The sequence below is a fragment of the Thermobia domestica genome, chromosome 5 (genome assembly GCF_964235325.1).
Source record: "Thermobia domestica chromosome 5, izTheDome1.hap1.1, whole genome shotgun sequence".
NCBI classification, from domain to species: domain Eukaryota; kingdom Metazoa; phylum Arthropoda; class Insecta; order Zygentoma; family Lepismatidae; genus Thermobia; species Thermobia domestica.
In genome coordinates this window covers 296,571,182-296,594,165 of record NC_137458.1, presented here as the reverse complement: position 1 = coordinate 296,594,165, position 22,984 = coordinate 296,571,182, and the positions used below count along the sequence as shown (strand labels likewise).

Sequence of the window (22,984 nt, the reverse complement as noted above, 5' to 3'; positions counted from 1 at the left end):
TTTTATAAGAAAAGAAAGAATACGGATGATGTATTAGATCGAACCTTTATTCTACATCAATCATATCCGTTATTATTTTTTTTAAAGTGTAGTTTTACTGAGAAAGAATACAAATGTATATCAAATTATGAAGTTTCTTTCTTTCTTTCTTTCTTTTTTTGGGGTTGGGGGTTCGAACCCGATGGACTCCCACGTGGTGCACCCCTAAATAGCAGACATTATAAAATGTCCTTGCTAGGTTTTAAGACTTTGCCAGTTGACATGTTGGCTTCCCCAGTGATAGACTAATGTTAAAAAGTTCACTGATACAGTAGGTCATACGGTAAAATAATCTCTATTTTGGTTATAATATTTGGATATTTCATCTTCCTCTAAACGACAGAGCTAATGTAGAAAACATTGTACCTTAACCAAAGAATACATATTGTAACTTCAAGAACAACAGCGAGCGGTCCCGGGTTCGATTCCCAGTGGAGACACTCGGTCGAAAAAGTGTAACATCTTTTACAGGCCAGTCATCCTGAATGAGGTTTTTCCTGGATTTCTCTCATTCACACCAGGCAAATGCCGGGGTGGCACCTGCATAATGGTTCCAGGCCGCTTCCTTTCTTCCCTTTTATCGAATAGTGTGCTCACCGATGAACGTCATCTCTCATATACGTGACGGGCTAAATGGCCGAAGATGCCGACAGCCCAAACCTCTAATTCCTAATTTCCAAAATAACAATAACGACAATTAGCTCTTTTCTTTCATATGGGCCTATTCTTAGCGGCACACGTGACCTTAATATAACAACAGTGCTATGAGAGTGCATTTGCCAATTATTCCTTGTAAATTTACTGAACAACCCTTTACATAGTAACAGAGTAGTAGAATAGAGTACATAGTAATACAAGGCATGAAAATTCTGTACGGATGGCAGGATTGTACCTTTGCTTGCGGTGAGGCTTAATATAGCATTGGAATCTTAAATAGTCGCTGAACAGCAATCCTGAAAAGTTTAAACTTTAATATTGGTGCCATGTACCTTTTGTTCAACGTGGTACCACCAGAAAACTATTATTAAATTTCATAATCAAGCTGGACGGTTAGGCATAATTCTATATTTGAACTAGTAAGAGAAGAGTTTGGCGTGATTGATTATAATAACTGTCACTTGGAATGGAATAACACCTAAGTGGTTGGTGAGTTATGTGATGATAATATCATATATGTAAAAGGTAAAACATGTCTTGTGTTTTTATACGATCTTTCTTCCCTTATTCCCTACCCTTATCGGAAAGAGAAACCAAGTGATTTAGGTCCTACTAATGCTTTCAAAGACATGCTCATAAAATATTATTGTCTTTTATTGGTATATACAGGCAATTTATATGCTTACCACTTCTGTGTACTTTTCTACACACAATACAGGGTGTACCAAAACTTAGAAATCAAAACGAATCCTTTCCTTTTCACCTCTTCCAGGTAAATTAATCTTTTCATTGCTGTTGACTGTTACTACACAGTAATCCCTCGATTTACGATAATTCAGTTAGAAAATAGATCCCCAAAGTTACATCTACAAGCATGTGAACATATATATGGCTTTGACATCAATTGCATTTGATTTAATTTAATTTTCAGTTTAACTTTGCGTCCAGCAGCGAGGCTGTATGAGATGTGGACCTACAGCTTAACATGGAATCCGAAACACATGAGCTCCCGCCAGGAATCAAACCCGGGAACATTAGTTGGGGATAAGCTTAGGAAAGAACAAAAAAGGTATCAGCCGTTAGTGCTACGTTAGTGCTGGCTTGTCCTACAAGGACGTTAGTACAGTAAGAGCACTTTTACAAAATTAACTTTGGGGTAAACAGAAAGGGTGCCAACCATTAGTGCTACATTAGTGTTAATTAGTGCTACAAGCACAACATTAGTGCTCTTACGTAGGGAATGTTATTGACAAATAAAAGTGACGTCAAGCCAAAATCGCTACTTTTACAAATAATTTTTGGAGAGAACAGAAATGGTGTCAATCGTTAATGCTACGTAAGTGCTATAAGCAGAGTGTTAGGATTCCTTCGTACAAAATCAAATAAAAATGATGGTAAGGTCAGAATCAAATAAATAGGCCCACTACTGCATAATGTTTCAGTTATAAAATAATTGCTTAGTAAGTGTAGTAGTTGAAATTCAACTATAGTAACCCCTCGACTTATGTAAGTAATGCGATCGGTAAATCTTTACGTAATTTGAATTTTACGTAAGTCAAATTTGTAAACTGCTTAAGTGTAACTTTAGTTAACTCATTGGGGACGGAGTCTCAGTAGATGGAGGATTTTTTTTTTTAACAAGTTCATAGAAGATAATTCATTTACGTTATTTTTATTTTAACGAGACTGCTCAAAAATACAAAGTGTGCTCTTTCAATATATATAAACTTCCGGATAGCTTTTTCCTTAACACTTTTTGAAAGTACGACCAGGTATTGACAATAAATAATACAGAAATAATTAATGAAAAAGTAATTAATGAAATTGATCTTAAACTTACAGCCAGGGTCGGATCCAGGAATTTCTGAGGAGAGTGCACCAATAACATTTGAATTGAGTTTGAATTTTTTTAAATGCCTTTAGGCATCTGCGATGTGAATGAGGAATCGCCCTAGAAATGCTAAGTATCTGCTCTTGGTGAATCCTTTTCTTTCAACGTTTAGAAAATTGACTTTAACTATTGATCTTGCAAAACTTTCCTTTGTTTGAAGCCTTAACGGAAACACGACAACAGAAAATTTCTGAAAGTGTTTCTATTTTCACTGCTTTAGATAGTGTATATTTACAACGAAGGGAGGGAAGCACGTGCACCTTTGCACCCCCCTAAATCCGGCCCTGCATACAGGTATATCGTTCACACGTTTATCAAGACAAAATAGCCACATCTAAAAATCATTTTAAAAACTTACACCAATCATTAGTTCTACGTTAGTGCTAATTAGTGCTACAAGCACAACGTTAGTGCCAGGAAGTTATTAACAAATTAAAGTAGCTACTCTGAATTGACGTCAAGCTAAAATAAATTTTTTTAGATAAAAGCTGTGAGAAGAACAAAAAAGGTGTCAGTCGTTAGTGTTAGTTCTGCAAGCACATCATTACTCTACGTACGAAAAGTTATTAACAAATTAAAGTAGCCAAAATCGCCACTTTTATGTACAAACTTTGGGATAAACAGAAATGGTGTCAATCGTTAGTGCGACATTAGTGCTATAAGCACATTAATGCTTTTACGTAGGGAATGTTATTAACAAATGAAAGTGGCGATTCTGGCTTGACGTCATGCCAAAATCGCCACTTTTACAATGACCTTTGGAAAGTACAGAAAAGATGTCAATCGTTAGTGCTACGTTATTGCTATAAACACAACGTTAGGACTCCTTCGTACGATAAGTTATTAACAAATAAAGGTAGCAGTTAAGTCAGAATAGCAACTTTTACAAATTTTCTTTGCAGGAAAGGAAAAGGATGTCAATCGTTAACGTTGGTTAGTGTTATAACGTACAAGAAATTATTAAGAAAAAATAACTGGTTAGAGTTACAAACACAACGTAAAGGTTCCTACGTACGAAAAGTTATTAGCTAATTAATGTGGCGATTCTCGCTTGAGATCAAGCCAAAGTCGCCACTTTTACAAACAAACTTTGCAGGAAACGGAAATAGTGTCAATTGTTAGTGCTAGTTAGCGATACAAGCACAAGGTTAGTGGTCTTAATTAGGGAAAAATCGAAAAATTAAAGTGGCAATTCTGGTTTCACGTCAATGATCATTTGGAAGAACAGAAAAAGTATCAATCATTAGTGCTATGTTATTGCTAGTTAGTTCTAGAAGCACAATGTTAGTGCTCTCTTAGATACAAAAAGCAATTGACAAATTGACGTGACAGTCAAGTCAAAATCGACACTTTTACATATAAGTTTTACGGCGAAGACAAGAGTTCCACGTTAGTGCTACATTAGCTTTGCTTAGTGCTACAAGTATAACGTCATTGCTCCTACATACAGGAAATTATTAACAAATTAAAGTGGTGATTCTCGTTTGATGTCTTACCAAAATCGCCACTTTTATAAGTGACTTACGGTGAGAACAGAAAAGGTATCAATCGTAAATATTACGTTCGTGTACGCACGATAAATTATGAATAAATTAAAATGGTCGTCAAGTCAGAATCGAAATTTTTATGAATAAGATTTGGAGCAAACGTAATGGATGTTTAATCGTTAGTGCTAAGTTAGTGCTGAAGAGTGCAAGCACAACGATTGTGTCTTCCTGTACGTAAGAGTACTAGCGTACTCTATTGTAGCATTAACCAACACTGAAGTAACGCTAATAATTAACATCCTTTTCATTTTCCGCAAAGCTTATTTGTAAAAGTGTCAATTTTGGCTTGACGTCAAGCCGTTATATTATAGTCACTTTAATTTGTTAACAACTCTCCATACTTGCAGCACTTACGTTCTTCTTGTAGAACTAACTAGCACAAATGTAGCACTAACGATTAACAATTTTCTGTTCTCCCCAAAAGTCATTTCTAAAAGTGGCGCAGTTCAATATGTTAATAAATTTCCGTACGTAGGAGTACTAACGTTGTGCCTGTAAAACTAACGAAGCGCTAACGATTGGCTCCCTTTTCCGTAAAGTTTATTTGTAAAAGTGGCGATTTTGGCTTGATTTCAAGCCAAAATCGCCACATTCATTTGTTAATAAGTTGCGCTACGTAAGATCAAATCTCCTATTCCGAAGCATTTCTGAGAAAATTCCCAGGAGTCAGACTTTACATAGTCGTAACGATAGGGATTGATTACGTACTTTGATTTGTCACCAATCGTGACCTTTCTGATGAACGCTATGCTTTTTCTTACGAGCTTTCGGATGCCATCCAATTTAACATACCTTTCCCTTTGAAAATTTTTTGAGTTGAACACTGGTCCCAGGGGTCACCTACTTATGAATATTTCAAATAGCAGACCCCACAGAGTAAAGATACTATAGATTAGAAGCCATCTCCAACTTCAAATCGTTTCTAAGAAAATGACCCGGGGTTAGATTTTACATAGTTGTAACGACAGGCATTGAACTTGTATTTCATCCTGTCACTATTCATGATCCTTTTATTTATTTATTTATTTATTTATTCAGTGGTGCCCACCCCCTTTATGTCCATGACGCACCCCCCACCCGCAATTGTCTATCCATAGGTGTTCTTCCATGAAAAAAATCTTTTCGATTAATTTTTGCACCCCCTCAAACATATTTATATAGATTTTTAACCCCCCAAATATTTCAATGACGCAGTTTGCATCATAGCCCCCCCTTGTGGGCACCCCTGATTTATTTGAGTATTGATCTGGGATGAACGTTACTTGTCATTTTTCCTTACGAGCTTCATGATGCCGTCCAGTTTGACATATCTTTCCATTTGAAATTTCGAGTTGGCCCCTGGTCCTGGGCTCAAGAGGTCACTCACTTAACACGAATATTTTAAAGGTACTGTATATGAGCAGAAATCAAGGGCGCCGATCCTGGGGGCCGAGGGGGCCCGGACTTCCCCCAAAACTCATGTGGGCCCCCGTGTTGTATTTATGAATATACAATATTTTGCATAATTTGAATGCAATTTGTCTTAAAATCTTCATATATATATATATATATATATATATATATATATATATATATATATATATATATATATATATATATATATATATATACCTTCTGTACCTGAATGCCCCCCACACACAAATTTACAAAGAAATCGGCGCCCTTGGCAGAATTCTCCAACTTTGAAGCGTTTCTGAGAAAATTGTCCGCATCAAACTTTATGGACAGGATAGCCTGTACATATGTGGAGTCAACGTTTCACGAACAGGTCCCGTCTGACGTACCCCACTGAAAACGGAATTGGTAGCAACTTGTATATTGGACCCCAACATTTTGGAAAATTTATCTCTGTTTCGCAGTGTAAATGAAAGACTGAAAATATTGTAACTTTTTAAATCCAAATACGCTTTGTTTTTGCTTTCTTGGAATATTTGACACGTTAGCTGATTGAATGTCCTATCGCCAACAAAATCAACAAAAAATATTCCTTTACTAATGATGGACATAAAACCGACTCTATCTTTTTTTTCTTAATTTTATCTATCAATTTTATCTATCTTTCGGTTAAAAGCTGAATGAGTTTTAGAGAAAATCGAAATGTCTGGTTTTCCGGTTTCTATAGAAACCGATTTTGCCCATCTCTATCCTGTATAAGGATATTTGGCCTCTCAAGGAAACAAAGTTTATTGATATAACTTCTCGAACTTCAGCTGCATTTGGGCATGCAGCAGGGGCGTCATTTAGGGAAGGCAGGAGGGGGCAATTGCCCCCCCCCCCCACCCAAGAGTTTGAGGAATACATGTACTTTAATCTATTGTCTACTGACATACTAGTTCAAAACGTGAAAGTCTTATGTCGGTGGTGCTCTTGCCCCTTCTCCCCCGTAAGCGAAATCTGAAATGACGCCCCTGGCATGCAGGTTCGCAACTAGCGAAGATCGGAGGGTAGAATGTATGTTTTCTGACCTTGTTGTCCTGTCGTGGAGCATGATTTTTGCTGGGAGCAAGTATTTTGACGTCATATTTACGAAATTTATGATTTGTGTATTAAAAAATAGTTCCGACATCGTTTCGCAGGCGTTTGTATGTATCAGTAGAAAGCGTGGTAAAAGAGTTGAGAGACATCGATATCGAACCATTTGACTTGATCTGGCTGATACAATGTCCCTGCTTCAAAATCGAATAAGGCAGCACGGTGGCTCAGTGATAGAGCGCTTATCTTTCGTGCGTGGGGTCCTTGACTCGATCCCTGGCTAAGTAAATTTGTGGTGGACAACATCGTGACCTTTGTGTTTTCTCCAGGTACCTTTGGATTCCTCGCACATTCTCATTCCATTAATTCTTCCATTATCATTCACTTGCCTTCATCATTCGACTAATGGACATAAACGTGGGACGTTAAACTGAAACATTTCATTTCATTTTTGAAAATCATAAGATACCGCAATGTTTGCTCTCACAGCTCTGAGCTGAAGTGTCTGCTTTCTTACATTTCCCTCCTCGTATAAATTTAGGATTACATGGATTTAAAACAGAAACATCTACCTTTTTTAACTTTTGCTCCGAACCTGAAAATAAGTTTTATAATTTTTCGAATATAATGGTTACAATTGCGAAACAACTATTAATGAGGAAATATTAATTGATGAAATGCAGGATCAATTTGATGGAGCAGAATAAATGTTGACAGAAGTTTGTGTGTGTATTGACAGAAAATATTACAGTTGCTTGTAATAGTCTCCGTTTGTATTTAGATTTCTGTCTCATTTACGAGTTGCGTACGAACATGTGGATTACGTATAGAATTGGGCTGAGAGTCTTCGGCCTTCTTTTATCATTATTTATCATTTCCATCAATTTCGTGGCTAAGTGTGGTTAACGTACGCGCTTTTAGCGTGGGAGACCCGGGATCGATTCCCGGTGGGAGCTCATGTGGTTCGGATTCCAACGTTAATTAGTAGGTCCCGTCTCATAAAATCTCGCTGCTGAAAGGGACGTTTAACTCAACTCAATTCATTTCCATCATTTTTTAAGGATTCTGGATTACCAAAAATTTCTCTCTCTCGTTATATATATATATATACAGTGGCGGATCCAGGATATGATCAAGGGAGGGGCTAAACCATAGTTTAGCCCCTCCCTTCTATAGTTTGCCGTTTTATCCAGTGTAAAGCAGGATTGAAGCCCATTTTATGCAGTGTATACCTGAGCGTCAAGGGGGGGCTATAACCCCTATATAGCCCCCTCTTTTATATATATATATATATATATATATATATATATATATATTAGGAATGGCCAAAATTTTCCGGTTTTTGTATGTATCATCCTTAAAAACTAGTATATTTACTTTTTCTGCTTCTGTGTCCATCCAGGGGGGACGGTGGCTCAGTGGGATCCCAGGTTAAGATCCCCGGCCAAGTAAGTTTGTGATAGACAACATCGTGTCCGTGGGTACTCTCGTTTCCTCTTACCTTCTCATTCCACCAAATTTTCCTTTATCATTCACTTGCCTAAATCATCGACCCCCGTTAGTCTAACAGGCATAATCATAGTATGTTAAGCTGATAATTTAATGTGTTCATTAGGGAGACAGAAAATCTTAAGAACTACTTGAGGTATGATCATCAAGTTTGGCTTCAATAAAGAATTAGGAATCGAAATCGTTGAATCAGGTGAGTTATCCTGAGAAACTGGAAGAAATCAAGTATTTTCGTTCTAAATGTTGATCATTATGGAACAACAATAGTAATAGATAGGGAGAAGTACTTGCTTGCAATCAATTAGGCGTTCCAAGAATACATTGCATTTCCATCCTTAACTCGGTATTTGAAACGGAACTGATAAAAACCCATTATAATTTCCGGTTTCAATATTGATCTACACAAAGCGAAAATAATAAGAGATAATGACGAATATTAATATACATAAAGAAAAAATGATAAGAGATAATGGGTATATTTATCTATTTATACATAAAAAATGTTAAGTGAGAGAGAGAATATTGATGTATATAAAGAAAAAATGAAAAATGGGGAGAAAATTGATTTATATAAAGAAAAATGATAAGAGATAGTGAGAATATTGTTCTACATAAAAATGATAAGAAATAGGGAAAATATTGAACTATATACAGAAGAAAATGATAAAAATTGATCTAAATAAAAGAAATGGTAAGAAATAGGCAGAGTATTGATCTATATAAAGAAAAATGGTAAAAGATAGTGAGAATATTGATCTATATAAAGAAAAAATTATAAGAGATAGTGAGAATATTGATCTACATAAAAGAAACGGTAAGAAACAGGGAGAATATTGATCTAAAAAAAGAGATAGTGATGATATTGATCTATATAAAGAAAAAATGATAAGAGATAGTGAGAATATTGATCTATATAAAATACTGTAAGAAACAAGCAGAATATTGATCCACATAAAGAAAAATAATAAGAGATATTGAGAATACTGATCTACATAAAAATAAAAAATAGGTAATATTGCTCTACATAAAGAAAAAATGATAAGATATAGGGACAAGGTTGATCTATTATTATGTTCCCATGAACATGAGGAATAAAAAAATAATTCAATACTTACGTGAATCTTGAGATGTTTCATTTTTGAACACAGTATTAAAACTGAACGAAGAACAAAAAAATAAGAAGCGATTCAAATTAAAATTAAAAAGAAAACAACTTGCTTGATTTTGTGGTAAAAGAACTAGTATGCAAATGGAATTTTTAATGAAAGTTAAAAATATGTTATATAAACAATTTTAAGGTGATTATTTTAAAGGAAGAAGAAAAACATTTTCCTCTATATTGAAAACAAGTGTAAAACATGTACTTTTTTAAAAAAAAAATAATCTCCGTATCAGTATAAAAACTGGCAATTTTAAGCAATTATCATCATTTAATTTTAATCAGCATTATCAACATTTAATTTTTGTTTATTTAGCCATAAATTATTTAATCATCATCACTCAATCTTTAACACTCAACGAACACTTTTCCTGGACCATCAAGACGCTCAGTTCAGTGGCGTGTTCCAGCCAGCGATCTACCCATATCGTGTTGTAATTCTGCATTATACTGCCTGTACTTACTATGGTGTTGGTTAAAAATATATTTTGACGTATTCAATAAATGTATTCTTATAAAGATGCTGTCTTGCTTCTTATATGATAACTCACTTTCAATTGCATTTTAATTTTATAATCATATTACTTATATAAAGAAAAAATGGTAAGAGATAGTGAAAATATTGATCTACATAAAAATGATAACAATAGGGAGAATATTGGATTACAAAAAGAAGAAAATGATAAGAGATAAGAATAATGTTAATCTACGCAAAAGAAAAAATGATAAGATATAGGGAAGATGTTGATCTTTATAAAGAAAAAGAAAAAGGATAAGAGATAGAGAGAGTATTGATTTACATAAAGAAAAAAATGATAAGAGACAGGGAGAATATTGATCTATATAAAGGAAAATTATAAGAGATAGTGAGAATATTGATCTACATTAAGAAAAAATGATAAGAGAGAATGAGAATATTGACCTACATAGAGAAAAAATATAAGAGATAGTGAGAATATTGATCTACATTAAGAAAAAATAATAAGAGATAGAGATAATATTGATCCACATAAAGAAATAAATGATAAGAGATAGGGAGAATATTGATCTACATAAAGGAAGATAATAAGAAATAGGGAGAAGCTTTTGTTTTAAATCGACTTAGCGTTCTAAAAATAGGTGTCATTTTCTCTCTTAAGACTCTATTCAAACCGGAAGTGGTAGAAGTCAACCAGTTTCCGGGTTTAACGTTGATCGGTATAGAATAAAATAGATAGCATGAATAGTTTTCTGCACTCTATTAGATATCCCAAGAACGTATTCAACCTCCCCTCTAATCTCTCTCTACCAAAATCGGAAGTGGTAACACTTCCATTTTCAATATTAATTGAGAAAATATTACGCCATACAAACCAAACTCTTCACGAGGTGTACACATGACACTGCCACTTTTAACAATAAAAGTACTATATTACAAAATTCAATGGTATAGGTGACTGTGACCTGGGTTTGCAGCACGTAAAGATATAAACTCTCAATTGAGGTTCAGAATGAAAATAACGTTTTATATAATTAAGATAGTTTTGGGAATGTATCCTACGTTATGTTCGAGAACGCCTGCGACAGTGTTTCTCAATCGATGTGACGTGAAATTATGTGTGCCGGGAACTTTCGAGGTAATATGACAATGAAAGGAGAAATATATAAAATGGAAATAATATAATCCAATATAAAACTCGAAGAAGGGACAAGAAAAATGCTCCAAAGGTCTAAATATATTTATTTTTCAGCAATTTTCGAGAACAGACACCAGGCATTAAGAAAAATCTGGTTTACTGTTAGCAGCATCTACGTTAGAATACCGCGGATGCACTCAACAAAGGATACTACGCTGTAACTGAAAAATGGTCGAGAATCATGGTTTAGGGCAGAGGTCTCCAAACTTTTTATCCTAAGGGCCACACTGACTTTTCCATTAAGTGTCAAGGGCTAAGACCTACCTAGTTCATAATACAGGTGGTGTTCAAGGACTGTAGTTTGGAAAGCCCTGGTCTAGCGATATTTTTTAGTTAACATTTAGCGATTATTCTCCGAAGCTAAATGAAATGGCGATGTTGATAATGAATAAAATGGTGGAATGAAGAAAGTCTGAGAAATTGGGAGAACCCCGAGAAAATCCACGCATAAGGTGTTTGTCTACTAGAAAACCCACTTGGTGAGAGCTTAGATTGAACCAGGAACCCCACACTAGATATTTGGTAACTAATTGAATTACTTATTCTTCCCATTGGAAGAATAGAATTGATTTCAAAGATATATTTGAACTCTTCCTCTCTCTCTTAGGATGAGTATTTCAATCGAAATAAAATTCTAAAAGAACACGGAAATCCAAGTAAACCCAGGCAAACCCTCAGGATAGGAAAGAGTGCAAGGTTGGGTAAAAACAAACGAAGGATTGATGACCTAAGAAGAAAATACCAAGTTTTATCTTTCGAACATGAGGGGCAAGTAAGATATTATATATATATATATATATATATATATATATATATATATATATATATATATATATATATATATATATATATATATTTGCATAAATTTTGAACCCCCTCTCCCCGTAACATACATATTTAACTTAAAGTAAAAAAGTAGGTGATAATAATATTCATGCTTGCTCATCAAACAGCTAAGCCATTTTCCCTTGATGCAAATAATATATTTAAAAAAAAACTAAGCCTACTATTATTTACCTATTAAAACAACAACTAAAATAAGCTGAACGTATTCGGTAAAAGTAAGAACGGTCTACCGAGATGGATTTCTCTCGTATGAACCTCATATTTCAAAGTAAAATATGGAACAGATAACACAATTGTTTTGGCATTTTGTCACTATTGAATTATGATACAAATAACATCAAACAAGAATATAAAATTAAATAATAATTTGCATACATCGATACACAATAATATCGCTATTTTTACAATCTGTTGCTATTTTAATGACATATTCCTACAAAAATTGAATAATAGGAATTTTGTCGTGAAATAGGATAAGTTTACACGGTCCAAGTGACAAAATGCCTGTTAGTGATTTCCTATATATAAAATACAGGGATGAAAGACTGGTGTGTGGGCTAATAGCTTTTCTTTTTCTTGGGCTAGTAAAATTTTGTTGCTTATTTGCATATCTGATATAATAGTACACACTTTTAAAAGAAATTGCTGTTATTATTAACATCTGACTCACAGATTAATAGTGTGTAATCATTAACAGTGTGATAGTCATTACGATATACCTCTTATCCTAACTTCGGTCATCCATATTGTCAATACTAGTCCCAGGAACTAAATTAATTTTAAAAACAAACATTTAAAAAAAAAATTGAAGTGCGAACTTTTTGATTGTTCCTTCCTAAAAGTACACTTTTCTTGAAATTCCCATTTTAAACCAACGTTAACACACATTTAATTGCTATTTTCTCTATTTCTGAAAATATTTTTGAAGTAAAAGTTATTTTATTTTCAAACGCATTGAGCCTATCGTTTTATTAAACAAAATGTATTTTAAATTTATAGAACCATTTTTTGAAAATATTCCCAGTTATCCGAATTACGTCCAGAACACAATTATCCAGATGATTAGAATTTCACTGTATGCAATTTTATATGTATGTTCGTTACGAAATGTATAGACAAAAGATTTTCCTTATTTTCCTCTTAAGAGACCTAATCACTGCGAAATTAAAATACCGCTAATTTTACAGTTATTATGTGATATGTTCAAATAGATAAAAGATAATAGAAATATGGAACAAGAACATCCTAAACAATATCATTTTGCATGAGGAACCGTTATCACGAGTCACCTAGTAGCTTACTGTTTGCAGCCATTTAGAAACGCGAAAATAAATGCCGATTTTCGAAATGGCTGGAAATCGACAGCAGATAAGTGAGTCGTGATAACGGTATCTCATGTAAAATAATATTGTCTAAAGAGCTCTTGTTCCACTTTTCGATTATCTTTTTATCTATTTGAAGATATCACATAATTACTTTAAAATTAGCGGTATTTTAATTTCGCGATGATGGGGCCTCTTAAATATCTACAATAATTATTCTGTATGTTTGAGTCACTTTCAATAATTTATTTTTAAAAAACATATGAAGAAGAACAAATTTGTGTTTGAAATTGCGCTATTTGATAAAATACTTAACTAAATAATGCAAAATGTGAATCTTACCTTTACCGGCGGATCCTTTACTCGACGAAGGATCTGAGTAGGCAGCTGTTTGGCTAAGCGCTCGACTGAAATGCTCGTCAACGACCGAGGAAACATCTCCCGAGTAGTGAGTGAAAACAACACAATTAGCCGAGACATATTGGGCACCTGCTCTCTGTTCTTCGTCCTCCGGGGAGTCGCCTCCCAGTTTCTCGGTCGCCGACGCTGCTGCTGGCGCCGGTTCTTTCGATGGGGTGGTGCCTCCGCCAATCTGCGAGACCGGAGTCTGCGGCGCTGTCAGGGAATGCGTCGTGGAGACAGGAGAAGGCGTCCCGGCAGAACTGACGCCTCCCGAGCCTCCGCCGAATACTGCTTCCGAAGAACTGGCCGTTGCCTGGTCCAAAGAAGTGGACGTTCTTTGTACTCCAAACTGGAATAATAATAATAATAATAATAATAATAATAATAATAATAATAATAATAATAATAATAATAATAATAATAATAATAATAATAATAATAATAATAATAATAATAATAATTTAAAACATTACAGCATGAAAAATAAAAGGAACTGAAAATAGCACTGAACACTTTAAAGTTAACATTACTTCTTTGTGATTTACTAAAGCATCAATTCAAACATTAATTAAATGTATACTATCGCTACCATATTTTAGCAACTTTAAATCGAGACTTCTATTTCTTTACCTCGTCCAATTCTACAGTTATATAAAGGTGAAATTAAACACGAAATAAATAAATTGGAATCTTACGACAGTAGGAATAAATTGATCCGATCTTCTGTAACTTTTTTTTTTTTTTTTTTTGCAATTTGATAATCATTTACTCGTAAACTGTCATGGTATTTTTTTTCTAAAATCACTTTTTTTACAATTAAAATTCTTGTCTAGAACTTTAGGCATGTAATTATTTTAAATTATAATTTCTCAATAATCGTTTCGATAGTTACGTATATTATTTTTATATATAGTAATTCAACAATGACGTTTGTACTTATTTAAAACTAAATTTGGAACTAAACAACAATTTAGAGTAGCGCATTATTCATTTAAAAAGGGTCGCAGGTCATTGTTATACCTAGATGTATATAATGTACAGAGAATTTAATATACCACTAAGAAAGAACATGCAGGAATTACCAAAACCATCTCGAAAACAATTATACATTAAATTAACCATGATGTAAACTTAAAAGATAGTTCAATTCATACAATAATACTGAAAATATCAATACTGCAAATATCAATACTGCAAATATATATACTGAAATATTATGAGGTTTTCATTTCTCGTTAAAAAGTTAAGAACTGGGCTTATATATCTAGGGATGCGCATAAGACAAGATTTGTGGCTGTCTCGTCTCGAAAAGTGTATATTTTCTATTGGTAGAGCCATGTCTCGACTCGTCTCGTGCGCATCCCTATATATATATATATATATATATCACCTAAAGTACTAAACAAATTTTAATACTTTGTTTTCGAAAAAAAAAGTAAGCTAAAACAGGTTCACATTTATTTAATTTGATTTTCTCTATAAATAAGATAGGTAGACATTTATTTATTTAACAATCACCAGATACAGGCCAGAGGCCATTTTATATTGGATATCTAACAACAGTAACAACGGAAACGTTTTGGGAATTTATCGGCCAGGGCCTATTTAGTGGGTACCATCCCGGCATTTGCCTGGTGGGACTGAGGAAAACGCTGGAAAACACCAGTCAGGGTGGTCGGCAGCGGGAATCGAACCTACATCCAGGCATTTGGCTGGTTGGACTGAGGAAAACCCTAGTCAGGGTGGTCGGCAACGGGAATCGAACCTACGACCTCCCGAATGCGATGTCAACGCTCTACCACTTGAGCTACTTCGCTACTTTTATATACAGTGTATGAAATAAGGATATGCGAGAACATTTGATTGTGTATCTCAGAGGTACTTTATAGGGAAAAAGACAAATAAAGAAAAGAATTAAAGAAAATGGTGAAGTGTGTGCTATTCAAACCAGTGCAGTGACTTACTTTATACATACAGGGTGTTTCATTAACGTTGTAACCTCAAGTATCAACAGTTTACAAACATGTAGATTTCTGCTCACAGATAAAACATTTACATCGTTTATATACTACTAAACATATGAAAATCGTAAAATATTGGTATTTTCACCTAAATGTTAAATTTGTATTTATTTAAAATATATCTAAGCTTTAAAAAATCTCGATTAACCACAACAAGGGTGTGCGAACGTTAGAGCTTATGAAAATGCACTATCCAGCAAGTTAAGAACTATTAGTGTAGGACAGTAGCATAACTTAAAAATGTCGGGCCCTCCCGCAGGATTATTTTTGGGTCCTTCGATGCCCATTCCCTTCCTACTGTATCTTACAGTTTTTGGCATTTTCTTCGAGATGGGCCCGAAACTCTTCGGGGCTCCCCGCACTGCAGGTCCTGCGGGCCTTTCAATTACGCCACTGGTTTAGAGTTTTCCATACATCGTCACTTTCGAAAACATTTAAAGTCAGATTGTTAATTAAAACGATTCGTGTAACTAACTCTATGTCCTATGGAACTCTGAGGCTCAATGTTCTCAAAAGCTCTTTCTTAACTTCTGTTCTTAACCAACATATGTGGTAGACAACACTGAGTCCGTGGGTTTTCTCGGGGTACTCCCGTTTCCTCCTTCATTCTCATTCCGCCAATTATTTCATCATCATTCACTTCCCTTAATGATCCGTCTCCCTTAGCCTAAAGGGCATAATCGTGGGACGTTAAACTAAAAAAAAACATTTCCTTACTTAACCAAATTGATTAGTTTCTACTTTGTATTTTTTTTTTTTCATTTGCGCCTAGGTCTTCCTAATGGTCTTTTCTGGCTTGGATTTACATTTCTGCTTTCTTTCATTCTGGTTACATGCCCTGCTCGCCTGAGCTTCCTAGAATTAATGGACCGTAATAATGTTACGTAAACAGTATAAATTATGCAGTTCCTCGTTATGAAGTTTCCGACATTCCATTTCCCGTCCCACTTGTGTCCGAACATTTGCCATTAATTTTCAAATAGGCCTACTTTCAGTCCATGTTCTTCCTTCAAAGTGAGCGACTATTTTTTGCAACCTTACAGTACAGTACAACAAAGACATTTATGATTAATAATGTTGTTGAGGAATAAAGACGCAAAAACTTACTTTGTTTAACATGAACTAATGTATTGTCACGCCAATTTTGTAGGCAACCTGCAATATGTGTAAGTTCGGGAGTTTGCATATGTGTTGGAGAATCTCTCTCTCTTTCTTTTAGGCAACAATGACTTTATTTCGAAACGGAAAGTTTCCTTGGGAATATTTTATTTCAAAAATAGGCACTAAACTTCGCGAAAACATTTAAGGAAGACTTTTGGTTTTAGATGTGTTTTTTCTGCCTTTGTATCTGCGTCTTGCAAAAGAGAAAAAGCTATTGACAAACTCTTCACATTAGGAATTTGTACTCTCGATTTATTCTGGCGTTTTTAATGTAATTTCCTATGTATCGGTGACTTTGATCTGCAATCACCATTTTTGTGTCTTCGATTATAGAAAATGTACATTATGTTTTTTTTTAAAAAAAAAAGAAAAGGATAATTATAATCTAGTACAAATTAGAAATTTTACAATGGATTTCCAAATGGACAAAAATTTAAGTAGACAAAATTAGGTACATTGTTCGTTCAATACTATGTTGTAAATATAACACAATTTGCAAAGTAAAATAATTTTAAACAAAATAAAAAAGAGACGGAAATTTAAAAAAAAAGGAAATTATTCCTTATCCGAGGAATTGTATTTCCGAACATTTGAGGAATTTATTATAAGGAAGTTCGATTTATGCGAATTTTAAAAATATCGTAACAAAATACGAAGCGAATAAGTAACAGTACAAACAATTTACATATGCCCTTAAAAAAAAAACTTTTCAAACAAAGTCTTTCTTAGTTTCACCAAATCAAGATATTTATTTTTCTTTTGTTGGATGACACTAGAAAGTCACCCATCATTGAAATGCTATTATTTAATAAGAAAAGACAAAGTAAAGTATACGGATGATTTTTACACTTTTTGCAAAACATCAAAGAAATAATCTGAAAAGAGCCTTAACATGTGCAAAATACATCAAAATTACCTGTCAAATTCTGTTTATTTCAGACTCAGAAGAAAAAGATGTGTCGAAACTGCAAAGCTAATCATATTATTGTTCTATCATGAACTACATGAATTAATTGAAGAATGAAAGCATACTGCAAAAAATAAATCAATGTTTTTTTTTTTTTAGATGGCCATTGTTTAACATGTCCAAAAATGTTCTGAAGTATTCTATTAGTGAACAAAAACGTCTAGATTGTATCCTAACTGGGTAATAGGAGCTGCTCCAAGAGTGTTCAAATATGTCCTGAAATGTTCTATCAGTGAATAAAAATTGTCTAGAATGCATCCTGGCAGTAGTTTATAGGAACTGTCTTAAGAGTGTTCAAAATGTTCAAAAAGGTCCTGAAATGTTCTATTAATGAACAAGAAATGTGTAAAAAAAAAAATGTATCTCAACAGTTCAAAATGTCCGAAAATGTTCTGAAATGTTCTGTTAGTGAACAAAAAGTGAACTGGTCAAAATATATCTGAATTTTCTGATGTGCCAAATGAGTATAAGGGCAGAAATGACATGTAAATGTTTAAAGTGTTCAAACACTGTTTTAAAAGTCATTTCTGTGCCCGTATACATGTGCATTTTGAACAGAGAGCAGTTCCTGTTGAACACTATTAAGATGCATTTAAGACATTGTTTTTCACTGATAGAACACTTCAGGACATTTTTGAACATATTAAAAAAAGAGACAAAACACGTTCTTTGCTATTTTTTCCTAATATATATATATATATATATATATATATATATATATATATATATATATATATATATATATATATATATATATATATATATATATATATATATATATATATGACTTCATGGAGCTGAAATGTATAGGATTAACAAATGCATTGAGACAATTCACTCAGAGATATTTAGGCCTAAACGTCAGTTTTCTCCAATAATGGATATTAATTAATGAATATCCATGAGTCGAATAATGCAATTAATGCTCTGTGTTTAATGGAGAACTTTAGAGAATTGACAGTAAGTGTGATTTAGAATCATTTGACTCATTAAAAAGTTTTAACTTACCAAACCCCCTTTTTATATATTTTTCCCGGTTCCCAATTTTTGACGTGAGGCAAACTGGAGAGTTACGTGAATAAAAGACGTGGTTGTCACTAGGTCTAGGAAGCTTCTGATAAGCTGACCATGTATTACTCACTAGGCTAGACGTAGTTCAGCTGGTCGCTATCAGATGGCGCTGGAGTGGCTCAGACCCACAAAGGACTCTTACGACAAGTGGCTTCGTTTGGTTTATATATTTACGGTGGTCTGTCTGTGTGAACATCCGTCTAGGAGATTAAAATGGACGTCCGAGGCAAAAATGCGCGTCGTCATCAATTTTGATGTAGAGGATCAAACGTTGGGAATCGCCGTTTTTGATCGACATGATATTTAAACCAGAAGTGCTAGAAATCAACCATTTCCGGTTTCTAACGTTGATCATTATAAAGCAAATAGATAGACAGAAATGATTTCCCACAATCGATTGTGCGTCTCAAGTACACATTTCATCCCATCCTTTAAATTCTGTACTAAAACCAGAAGTGACAAAAATCCGTTTCAACTTCCAGTTTTATCTACATAAAGGAAAAAATATAAGAAATAACGGTATTTTTAAAATAGATTTCACCTTCTAAAAATAAGTACCATCCTTTCTCTTAAAACAATAATCAGTAATAGATAGCGAGGAACGATTTTTTTTTTTGCAGTCAATTAAGCGTTCGAAAAATATATTCCGTCTCAACTCTTAATCTTTCTACTAAAACCGGAAATCGTAGAAATCTACTACCACTTCCGGTTTCAATATTAATTGAGAAAATACCGCGCTATACAAAGCAAACTCCTTCACGTGGGGTCCAAGTGATAGTAGTACTTGCTTTCCTGGTAATGTTATTCATTTTACCAAGGCCAGGGAGCAAAGTACTAATGACGACATTCTCGGGGAAACCTGCACGATACATTAATGCTGCACCGCTTCCTAACGTATGATGAGAGCCCCATCTCTACTGAAGACTCAAATAATGTACACGCCGTTTCATGGATAAGTAGTTAACATGCACATCTTCTTGGTTTTGTTTCCTAGTGAATATACTCGCCTTGGTATCCCTTCCTCTGACTCCGTGAACGACATGCCTGCTATAGCTAAATAAAGGTTAATGTTAAGTTTAATTAGTCATATCGCATATACGAGCTCAAATTATTGGAGGGGTCACAGTGGTTCGCTGGTCGAGCGTTCATCTTTGGTGCATAGGGTCCTCGGTTCGATCCCAGTTAGCACCAAGTGAGCTTTGTTGTGGACAAACACCGTATGCGTGGTTTGTCTCGGGGTTCTCCCGTTTTCTCCCACTTTATTCCACTATTGCATTCATTTCTCATTATCACCGTCTCCTTTAGCCTAGCCGGCGTAATCGTGGGACGTAAAACTCAAAATTTTCGTTTATTTTTTTCAAAATGTTCATATTAACATGCCCAGGATGCGAAGTATTGATGATGGCATTGCAGATGAAATCTGAAGATACGTTAAGGCTGTATCCCTTCCTAACATATGATCAGAGCCCCATCTTTACCGTAGACTGATATAATGTACGCACCGTTTCATGGCTAAGTAATTAACATGCAAGCAGTCCTGAATATGTTCCCCAGTGAATATATTCACCTTGGCATGCCGTCTCCGTGAAATACCGTAAATGACGTGCCAGCTATAAAGGTTAACATTAAGTTTAGTCAGTCATATCGCACGATCTCAAATTATTGGACTTATTTGAGACTGAAATCAGAAGTGTCTGGATGATAATAGTCTTTGCAGAAATGTAAATGTGACTTTAATTTTTCTTTATTCTAAAATTTCAGCGACCCTTGTTCAGCCATCCTCATGTGGGCTGAACAAAATTATTATTATCATCTGTTCATAATTTGTATTTCTGAAATGGCACGGACATTCACATCACTTATTTGCAGAAAACGCTTTTCGTTGTACTTCTTTTTTATATGACAGTATAATAGTTTGTTACTGAACCGTTTTCTTAAAAAAATATTTTAGGTTAATAAACGATCGTTGTTACGTTCTACGTGAACACTAACAAACTAGGTGTTAAAACCAAAAGTCTAAAGCGTTATATTTTATACAAGTCAGTTATGAAGCTTTGTACCGATAGATAAAGCAACATATACATTGAACCCAAAATTCCATAGTGGCTTCTTCAACTAGTGTTCGCTCCATTAAAAGTCAACTCGGGGCAAGAATTCTTTTAACTCATTTATCCATCTCGTCGTTTCCCTTCTTCCCCCTCTCTCACTCTCACCCCCGCTTCGTCTCTTCCTCTCCAAAAGACAACTGAGTCTTCTGCCTCGAGCCGAGAGAATGTCTTATCCCTACGACAGACAAACTACCAGCACCTGCTGATGTCAACCTGTAAGCGCATTGTGTTTGTCAACTGTTTCACTCACTCCTTTCTGTCCTTTTTATTCTTTTCTTTTTTAATTCTTCCTCTTCTGTTGCCCCCTTCCTCCACCTCTGTTGTTTCCCAACACTTTATTCTCTTCTGAACTCTATTTATAATTGTGTTCCTCTCCTCTTTGTACACATAGTTTCGACCATTTTTACCCATTTTGACTTCGGATATTTCCGACCCGTATACTCACTTAGCAACATTGTGTGTAGTATTCACAAAAGATCGTGTCAGGGCTTGCCTTTCAACTGGATATTTTACCAGGAAAGCAATGAACACAGACATATGCTGGTCACTTGGACATTAGTAGCTACCCACGACATGATCAGTCACATACTATAAACATCGTTTCTTATACAACTTTATTTTTTACTTCTTACCATGTGAAGAAACAGCTTTTCTTCCCCCTTCTCGAAACAAGTAAAAAGTCCCTTCTGAGGTACTCACATGCCATGTAACAGTTCCTTGCAACTCAGCACGTCATGGAATGCGACTGCTGTAAGCTGAGGTGAGCGAAGCACCGGCATTGATGGTACCAAAACATCCTGACAATGACAGCGGAACTCTGCAGGTGGTCTTCGTTCACTCGCGCAACCACGACACGATCAGCGTGGTGGGGGCATTATGTTGTTGTCTTGTGTGTTGTTTGATCATGTGAAAAGATTCTAAGTTTAAAACCATCCTAGCATTCCGTATTGTCTCAAACATCCACCACCAACAAAGGCAGTCACTATTTCAACATCTCTGGTGGACTATTTGTGCATGTAACGTTAAGCTGCAAATCATTAATTTCTTACCACTTAGCATTTGGTAACTGACGCACAGAGACACACACGCGCTCTCACGCTAGGGCTAACAAAAGCATTGCCAGATCGTATCACCACTTTCGTTTTTTGATTTCATATCTTTTCATCACTCACAGTTTATAAACTACCCTTAAAATTAGGTAATGTATAAAGACTATAATATATGTACAAGGGCACAAATAAAGTTGTCTTTCGTTCTACTGCATTTTCATGACATTGCTAGAAGTTAAGCGGAACATGATTCTCATACCGTGTGCTTTGGTGGCATACCTATTGAAGAAAGAATGCCACGAATGAAATGTGGTTGTTATTTCATTCATGTGTTCCATGGAGGAACTACATTTTCAACATATTGAACATTTCTTTACCATGTAAGACGGCAGCTTCGTTTCTCTTATGCTAAGAATGAAATTAAGAAAAAATCGTGTGGGATATCTTAGAACTAAACCCTTTAAAGAATGTCTGTTAACTCGATGCTTTCTTTATTTCTTTAAAAAAAAAACTAAGAGGGGAGGATATTGAATTTGATTAAGCAAATGTGATTTACCGGTAAAAGCAAACATTGGTTTTCGAAAAGGTTAAACAGAAAATACTCGACCTTTAGAACAATACCTTTGTTGTACTAACTGCTGTGAATTCACCATGCTATGTACTAGTAACGTGAAATGCGAGAGTTATCTAACCTACAATGCAAAGTTTCTTTCATGTCATGAACTGTGTTAACTTAGCAAATTGAGACGAGCGGGATAGGCGCGTACCGTACATAGCCCTAAGTAATTAGACATTGTTTTATCAATGCCAGGTATTTGTTCTTAGTTGATACAAGTAATTCCAGTGCAGCTAAACTTAAATTAACCTTGCAAAACATTAACATTATGTATTTATTACTAGATTATTCAGATTTGAGGAAATATTTATGTGTTGGTAATTTCACGATGAACAACAAAAACGTTCTGAAGTAAGACATGTGACGGTCTTTGTAATTATAAGGCTGTGGGAAAATGTATGAATGGATTACAGTAATAGATACATGCAAACTTTTACATATTGAGTTTTTTCTTATATCTACGGTTATCAT

The 22,984-nt window shown here is 34.7% G+C and overlaps 1 protein-coding gene across 1 annotated transcript in view; it reads right to left on the bottom strand.

Moving 5' to 3' along the window:
- LOC145686724 (uncharacterized) overlaps positions 1-22,984 on the bottom strand; it is a 164,394-nt gene that overhangs the window by 90,166 nt on the left and 51,244 nt on the right. The window contains exon 2 of the mRNA XM_081760333.1: positions 13,461-13,869. Within this exon, the coding sequence (XP_081616459.1) occupies positions 13,461-13,869 (409 nt within the window). The remainder of the gene's footprint in view (positions 1-13,460; positions 13,870-22,984) is intronic.